This window comes from Branchiostoma floridae, unplaced genomic scaffold, assembly GCF_000003815.2.
Source record: "Branchiostoma floridae strain S238N-H82 unplaced genomic scaffold, Bfl_VNyyK Sc7u5tJ_1578, whole genome shotgun sequence".
NCBI classification, from domain to species: domain Eukaryota; kingdom Metazoa; phylum Chordata; class Leptocardii; order Amphioxiformes; family Branchiostomatidae; genus Branchiostoma; species Branchiostoma floridae.
Genome location: NW_023365773.1, coordinates 627,878 through 637,055, shown reverse-complemented (window position 1 = coordinate 637,055; position 9,178 = coordinate 627,878). Strand labels below are relative to the sequence as shown.

Below are 9,178 nucleotides of genomic sequence, written 5' to 3'. Positions count from 1 at the left end.
CTTGAGAAAGCCTCCCCCAAAAGCGGTAAATACAAAGATAGAAAATAACACTGAAGATAAAGACAGTATTTATCATTCCATTGTTAAAATGGGTGAAGAAGCCTTTGATGATAAGGCTTACATAAATTTGGACGAATTTGCTAAAACTGTTCAAGACTTGGAGTCGTTTACCGCTATTGTTATCAAAACTGAGGACAACAAAAAAGCCAAACTTTCCGTCCAAGTAAAATCAGAAATTAAAAAGCGTGTCAATGACAAAATTGCAGAAGTTGCTAACAAAATCTTAGAAAGGAAGCTTTTTAATAAGAAACGCAGATCCACGTTGCACAAAATGATGAGGTGCTTTGAAAGATTCGAGGCTGCCCTAAGAAAAGCGGAGACGGGGTGTGTTCTCTGCCATCTTGACTTCACCGATGTCGGCTGCTATGACACCTTTTGGCGAGGCTACAGTGACGGGAGCCTGTCCGACACCCTGACCCGGGAACTGATCACAGACGACATGAGGGCAGCAGAGGGAGGAGCAGACTTGTACATACATGTCCGAGTCTTGGACTCTGCTACAGAGGACGGAGACTTCTCAGATCAGGGTATGTCATCTTTTCATGTGTCACCATCGGTCTAACTGTTTTTAACACATCACCCCTCTTTGAAGTAGATACAGTTGTAAACCAATGAAAATAATTGAATTTGATGCCTCTACAGCAAAATGAAATAAGTCCTTTTTGGTATTGCTTACATTTTACTCATGGTACTATTGGCATTTCATTGTGGTGTAACGTCAATCATGTTACGACATTTAATTTTACACGATTATCATCATACCAAAAATTAAGTCAATCTTAAAAAAAGGCTTAAAATGTTTTATTACGTCCAATGACGTTATTCTGTACTCTTCCCCAGACCAAAGTTTTCTATCTTTTGATTTGACATTATCTGTCAAGCACTTTATTACAATATTCCTCATATAGAAGAGTGGAACAGTTGTCAACCAATGCAATGAACTGTATTTGGTGCTTTTACAGCGAAATGAAATTATTTCAGATTTCTGATATTGCTCACGTGTGGTACTATTGGCATTGCTCGTAACAAAATTTGACTTTACATATTCATGATTATACCAAAGATAATTGATGATGTAAATGAGACTAATTCTAATGATTCTCTAATATTTCCCAGACCCGAGTGGCACAGCAGACCGAGGCCCCCCACATCCTGGTGCATCTCGGGAACATTCAGGACAGGGTCCTCCTGCACCAGGCAGCAGTAACCATGGTGATGACACGCCTCCTGGTTACCATGGTGAAGATACAGGTGGGCGACAGGTGTCAGGTGGTGATGACGTCATCCAGGTGAAGCAGGAGCCAGCTGAACAGGTGCCGTCCTGTTGCATGATGGGAACAGTAAAATCAGGTAGTCTCACCGGAAGATATTATTACATCGATGTAGATATGTCACTTTCAAAATGTGAATTGAAGTTCAGGACAACATTCTCCCAACCAATTTGCAGTTGCCTAATCAATTTCTTCTGTCCCTTATAGTAAAGTATATGGTCAGTAAGTATAGGATTGTTAAGTAAACCATTGATTTACATATCCATACATTATCTATTTTTTTCTTTTTAAAGAAATAGACAACATTGGAATGGAAGTGAAGGAGGAATCAGGTACGTAATAATTTCTATTTCTATGTCATTCTTCCTTAACTTAACCCTTTCAGGCATCAGGACGAACTTAATCTTGAATTTTTATGACAAAAATATTGAAACAGAAAAGAGAAAAACCATTACAGGTATTCTACTGATCATCGCTAATGACCCCTAGTAATGATCACCATACCTGTCTGTTATGTATATTTTACAGAACTATACAGACAGTTTGCCGCCATTGCTGACCATCTAGGTTCCATGTGGGAGAGGCTGGCTTCATCTCTCGGCTTCAACACTGACTACATCCGGGACCTGACAGCCAGACTGCCCCCCTCCCTCCGTCCTCACCAGCTGATCTGTGATTGGATGGAGAGGAACGTTGGTGACGTCACGCTGGAACAGCTGGTGCAGGCTTTGAGGGATGCTGGAATACACGAGGTTGCAGGTAATTTATTTCAATAAAACAATGATCTAAGGCAGATTAGTTCACTTATAATTCCAAATTATTTGCCGTTTCCATCCGAGAAATAACTTCAGTTGACTGTCAAACGAGTTAATAACAGTAAAACTGGGACACTTTTGTTAATACCATCAGTTTTATTTCTTACTATGCAATATGGTATCGTCTTGCTGTGCAGATGCAGCAGCCTCTGGCCAGCTGTTTGTAACCGGAGAGTATTGTGAGGCTGCAAAAGAGAAGCCAGGTGACGACAGGGATGTGACCAGTCCCGGTCGTAAGTAAATACTTCATTCAGTCACAAATGTGTTAACTGTACACTGTTGCAATGATTTTTTATTGCTTTAATACCCGGCACTTTTAAAACCTTGTTAATAGTAACATAGTCTTATGGCTTTCATATCTTCATCAGGAAAATCATCACCAGCCAAATGGGACAGTTATAAAAGTTCCAGTTCTTCAAGCTCCAGCAGCTCTGAGTCTGAGGAAGAATCCGACAACAGAAGCACTGAGAGGGACGATGGTATGTCATTCAGTGATATCTACAGTAATTAGTCACATTTACTGAGTCATCTTTTTATGACTCACAGACAGGTCGATAGATAAAAATAAGCATTAGGCACTGGACCATTAGGTAGTTTATTAAAAGACCAACCTAACCTTAAAGAGTAAGTCAGCATCATCATGAATTTAATTCATGCTTATTGTCTTGTAGATAACAAGAGGGACCTTCCTGACTCAGCAAGTTCCGACTCAGAGGGAGAAGATGAGCATCTGGTGCCAGAAGGTGAGTACTTTGTAAGTTTACTTTAATAAACATTGACCACAGTAAAGTTACAACAACGTGTCTCTACGTAGTAACGTTACGCTGTACTTGTATATTTGTGTTCATTACGTACACGCACATATAACAGATACTATACAAATGCAACAGATGTCTGGCATGTGTACATTTCTTAAACCTAAAACAGTCAATATGATGGCAGCCTTAACTTTTGATTGAACTGGTGTACCCTTCCCTAGGCAAAACATTCTCTGACGCCAGTGTTAGTTCCACCACAGCGGTATACGGCAGTTCAGGAGAAGAAGAAGAAACAGAGTTTGAGTTTGACAGAGGTAAGGTTCTATATTATACACTATGATGCGTTGAAGACCAAGCTTTTTAAATCACTGGTTGAAGCCACGACCGAAGTCTTGAGCAGAGAATTATGTCTTCATATAAAGTTGCAAGCAATTTGATTGACTTGAAATAGTAACGTACGCTGAGCCATGAATTGTGTTGCTCGAAACGTGTCATGTTTAGTGAACATTTTGCATAATTATAATTATTGCCATGCTGATTTGATTATATAGATGACATCCGCGCGTGCATCAATTTTCGGTCATTTCCAAAAATTAAAATTAAGTTTTCAATCATAATGTAAATCGTACAGAGGAGCTTCAAAATGACCAAATATGTGCTATTGATTCCAAAAATATATATCGGAAAACGTATACTAATGTCATAGAACATTCCAAGGTCAAACAAGATTCACAGATGAAGTGGAGACTGGTTAATTGATCGATATGTCGTGTGGAATGGATTATATGAACACATAACAATATTTTTATTTCTACACGGCTATAGTGATATTGTCCTGTATATCAACGCGCTAGAAACTTGGGAATTTATCTGTGTAATCAAAAACAAAATATTCACGATATTTCAGCCTCACACAGCAGCAATGTCGACCTACTGATGTATCCAACCGGTGAAGACGCGTTAGCCTGGAATGACTGCATACAAGCCTTCTTCGAGACAGATGAAGACACGACAAGGTCTATCCAGCAGAGCTGGCCAAGTAACTTACTGGTTAAGCACCTCATCAGGGACAAGTTTTTCCACACTTATTTGTGTGAATACTGGAAACGGTATCAAATCTTTCCTGACACATTAATTACTTTTGTAGAATTTGTCACTAACAAGTCCATGAAACAATTCTGTTCTGACGTCAATGAGGTCTATTCCAAGTCTGTTTATGAAAACCTCTGTATTGCGCTGGGCAAAGCTGCTTTCGAAAATCACACAAATCACAATTCATTTCATGTTAACGGAAGCCAAATAGAATGGGATGACATTCAACAGCCAGGCTTTGGTTGGTTAAAACCGGTTGTTTCTGATGAAGCAGAGGATGCCTACCAGTTTGTACATGACAGTATACGGCAATACCTCATGGCAGTGTGGGTAGCACACACAGTCAGAACCCAGACTGACAGAACTCCTGAAGTTTGTGCTGAGAAGTCGGCCACTGCCCATCACCTGTTACAGCCTTGCTCACCTCCTGGGCATGACAGACTCTCCTCCAACATACCTGTCACAGTTTGTAACATTACTCATGCAACAGGTGGGGGGATCTGACGATATTAATCACCTACTCTCAGTAGTGAAAACTACAACAGAATCTAAACAACTGGAAGCTTTGTCATCTTTCATGGCGAAACTATTTCCTGACAAAACTCTAGACCTGTCTGCCCTCCCTGAAATCTCCCATCACGGCCTTTACTGTCTGACACAATTCATCAGAAGTACAACATTTATCCAAACAATAAGGCTTTCAGAAAATATCCAAGATGTACTTAAACAGTATCCCTTTCGACAAAAGCCCGTTTCTAAAGTTGACCACGCCAATCAACTCAAATACCTCAGTTACCTACCTCTCATTGAATGCATGCCAAGATCATCTAGATACAAAGGTAGTGTCGTCAAAGAATGCAGGTTTGCCAAAACCGACAAAAATATTGATGTTGGTACCGTTCACCGGTATTTGCAGTTCGCTCCATCATTAGAAAACATAACTGTTAAGTCAGCATCATTTTCTAATGGTTCCCTCGGTAAAGTGTCACAATCACTATTATTTACTCCAAACGTCACCACCGTGGCCATTGGAGTGAGAAACGTGGACAGCAAGGAAGTTGCAAAGACTATGAATATTTTGAGTTTCCTTTGCAAACTAAGATATGTGGAATTTACAGAATATTGGTCTGTAGGAGAGTGCTATTTGTCTGTGAGGTTTCCAACATTTACTGTGAAATGCAAAACTAGTCGTAGTTTCTGGCCTGGGGTTCTATCCTTCCGTCCTTTCGATGTTCAAGTATTAACCCTTGAAGGAAGGCATTCCCAAACAATGACCTCCTCTTTCTTAACATCGACAAGAAGAACCACAAGAATATTTTTATCAAGTGTCAACACTCTAGTGCCCTATTTCCAGAGTCTGAAATCTCTAGTTGAGTTGAGATTTGATTTCCTGCAAACCGTCGGCAACTCTTTGTCAATGTTATTACAAGGCCTGGCATCGCTACCCGCTAAGAGTACGGAGGCTGGGAGGTTTCCTCCTCTTGAGATATTATGTTGTAGCAACTGTCATTTGACAACACAGGATATTAAAGCTCTTGTTGGGCAATTGCAGACTTTCCAAAACTTGAAGCAGATAGATCTCAGTCACAATTCCATCAATGATGAGGCAGTGCCTGGTCTTGCTGAAGGCCTTAGCTCATGTCAGAATCTGAAAAAGGTGAACTTTAGTCATAACAAGTTGTCTGACAGGGGAGACTTCTTACCTCCCCTCCCCAACTTGGAAGAGATAGATCTCAGCCACAATGCCATTAGTGATGAGGCAGTGCCTGGTCTTGCTGAAGGCTTTGGCTCGTGTCAGAACCTAAAGCATGTCCATTTTAGCAATAACAAGATTTCCAACGAGGGCGCATTGCTTTTGCTGCTACAAGATCAATGCAAACGTGTGCAGGTGGAGACTGCTGGAAACAACATTAGTGACGACCTCGTGTCTCTACTCTCAAACAGAGAGAATGCTAGCCAGACCTTGGAAGAGATAGATCTCAGTCGCAGTGACTTAACTGATGAGGCAGGACCTGGTCTTGTCCAAATTCTTGGTTCATGTCAGAAGCTGAAGAAGGTGAACCTTAGTTTTAACAAATTGTCTGACAGGGGAGACTTCTTACCTCCCCTCCCTAACTTGGAGGAGATTGATCTCAGTCACAATGCAATTAGTGATGAGGCAGTGCCTGGTCTTGCTGAAGGCTTTGGCTCGTGTCAGAACCTAAAGCATGTCCATTTTAGCAATAACAAGATTTCCAACGAGGGCGCATTGCTTTTGCTGCTACAAGATCAATGCAAACGTGTGCAGGTGGAGACTGCTGGAAACAACATTAGTGACGACCTCGTGTCTCTACTCTCAAACAGAGAGAATGCTAGCCAGACCTTGGAAGAGATAGATCTCAGTCGCAGTGACTTAACTGATGAGGCAGGACCTGGTCTTGTCCAAATTCTTGGTTCATGTCAGAAGCTGAAGAAGGTGAACCTTAGTTTTAACAAATTGTCTGACAGGGGAGACTTCTTACCTCCCCTCCCTAACTTGGAGGAGATTGATCTCAGTCACAATGCAATTAGTGATGAGGCAGTGCCTGGTCTAGCTAAAGGCCTTACTTCATGTCCGAACTTGAGGACTGTAAATCTTTTCAATAATACAATCTCCAATAAGGGAGCACTTATGTTGTTGCTAGAACAATCCCGACAGCTGCGGGTGGAGATTGATTACGATATTAATAATAGCATATTTCCCGATCTTCAGTCTCTCCTCTCACGTAGAACGGATGCCAGCCAGGTAACAAAACTTGATCTCACATTCGGACAACCCTCTGGGCGGGATGTTTCACCACACGTTACTGTAGACCAAATTATACAGCGGGCCTTGCACTTGTCACTTTCACTACCCGTTAGTGCAGTCCACCTTCTACTGCAGTTCCTCCCACAGCTGCCCAACCTGCAGGAGTTAGCGCTTTGTGTCAGCTGTCAGGGGGAAGAGGAAGCAGAACTTATAGGCCAATTGTATGAGATGCAACCCCCACTGAAGTGTCTTAGGCTAATGATAATGGACTGGTCATTCGGCAAAATGACGAGGCTGTTGACCCTGATGTTCCAACAGTTCCCGATGTTAGAAGCGATAGATCTCCGTAGTAGTGACATAGGTGATGAGGCAGTGTCTGTGCTTAACCAAGGTCTTGCGTCATGTCAAAACTTGAAGAAAGTGAACCTTAGCCATAACAAGTTCTCTGATACGGGCTTCTTACCTCCCCTCCCCAACTTGGAGGAGATAGATCTCAGTCACAATGCCATTAGCGACGAGGCAGTGCCTGGTCTTGCTGAAGGTCTTGGTTCGTGTCAGAACCTGAAGAAGTTGAACCTTAGTTATAACAAGTTGTCTGTCAGAGGAGACTTCTTACCTCCCCTCTCCAACTTGGAGGAGATAGATCTCAGTCACAATGTCATTAGTGATGAGGCAGTGCCTGGTCTTGCTGAAGGTCTTGGTTCGTGTCAGAACCTGAAGAAGTTGAACCTTAGTTATAACAAGTTGTCTGTCAGAGGAGACTTCTTACCTCCCCTCTCCAACTTGGAGGAGATAGACCTCAGTCACAACGCCATTAGTGATGGGGCAGTGCCTGATCTTGCTGAATGTCTTGCTTCATGTCAGAACCTGAAGAAGGTGAATCTTAGTCATAACAAGTTGTCTGTCAGAAGAGACTTCTTACCTCCCCTCCCCAACTTGGAGGAGATAGATCTCAGTAACAATGCCATTAGTGTTGAGGCAGTGCCTGGTCTAGCTGAAGGTCTTGCTTCATGTCCGAACATGAGGACTGTCAATCTCTCCGATAATAACATCTCCAATAAGGGAGCATTGTTATTGTTGCTAGAACAACCCGAACAGCTGCAGGTGGAGATTATAAGCAATAATAGCATATCGCCCGATCTTCGGTCTCTCCTCACACGCAGAACAGATGCCAGCCAGGTAACAAAGCTTGATCTCACATCCAGACAGTTCTCTTGGCGGGATGAGGATGTTTCACTACCCGTTACTGCAGTCCACCTTCTAGTGCAATTCCTCCCACAGCTGCCCAACCTGCAGGAGTTAGCGCTTTGTGTCAGTTGTCAGGGGGAGGAGGAAGCTGAACACATCAACCAGTTGTATGGAGTGCGACATCTGTTAAAGAAGCTGAAGCTAGAAGACTGGTCATTGGGCAACATGATAAGACTCTTAACTCAGATGTTGCAACACCTGACTCTGTTAGAGGAGATAGATCTCAGTTACAATGACATTAGTGATGAGGCAGTGCCTGGTCTTGCTGAAGGCCTTGGTTCATGTCAGAACCTGAAGAAAGTGAACCTTAGCCATAACATGTTGTCTGACAGAGGAGACTTCTTACCTCCCCTCCCCAACTTGGAGGAGATAGATCTCAGTCACAATGTCATTAGTGATGAGGCAGTGCCTAGTCTTGCTGAAGGTCTTGGTTCATATCAGAACCTGAAGAAGGTGGACCTTAGTGGTAACAATTTGCCTGATGTTAGAGAACTGGCAGCTGTCTTCATCAACCTTCCAAAACTGACACGTGTTGATATTGCTAACAATTCCATCCGTGACGAGTCCCTCCCCACCATAGCTGCCTGGCTGAAGGTTTGCACGTGTGTGGAGAGAGTCGACCTGTATGGTAACAATTTCAGTGCAGAAGGGGTCCGAGATTTTGTGAGAACCATGAAGGGGAAAGCTTACAGAGACAGTTGGTTATTACATGGCCTCCTGTATGACGGCAGTCAGGCTGATGTGAGTGAGGATGTGGAGTCGGGTGGGGAGGATGTACGGAGGGAGGAACAGCAGTGGGAGAGGTTGAGGAGGGAGACAGGTTGGATATACGTGAGGGTCGGACAGCTGGTGGTTGTGATTAACCACACAGGCTCCAGATCAAAGAATCTGCAACTGAAGCCGCTCACTCCCTCCTGAATGCTCGTTCCGCTTGTTCTTCATGATGATATAAACAATGCAGCTGAGATCTATCATATATATTATCATCCAAACTGTCAAAACAATAACGCTAGAGCCAGACATCACGCACCTTGGTAACTTCTGACATGGAACCAAGTAAAGAATTCTTAGTTTTGTCATCGTCACCAGTAACCATCAGTAATTTCAACATCAAGACACAAATACTACAGAATGATCACTTAGCAAGTCATTCAAACTATTTGGCAT

At 42.6% G+C, this 9,178-nt stretch overlaps 1 protein-coding gene across 1 annotated transcript; it reads left to right on the top strand.

The window, feature by feature from the left end:
* Positions 1 to 5,120: 5,120 nt before the first annotated feature.
* LOC118408376 (protein NLRC5-like) lies at positions 5,121 to 8,929 on the top strand. Its single transcript, XM_035809141.1, has one exon. The coding sequence runs from the start codon at positions 5,267 to 5,269 to the stop codon at positions 8,927 to 8,929; it is 3,663 nt and encodes a 1,220-aa protein (XP_035665034.1). The 5' UTR covers positions 5,121 to 5,266.
* The last annotated feature ends 249 nt before the right edge of the window (positions 8,930 to 9,178 follow it).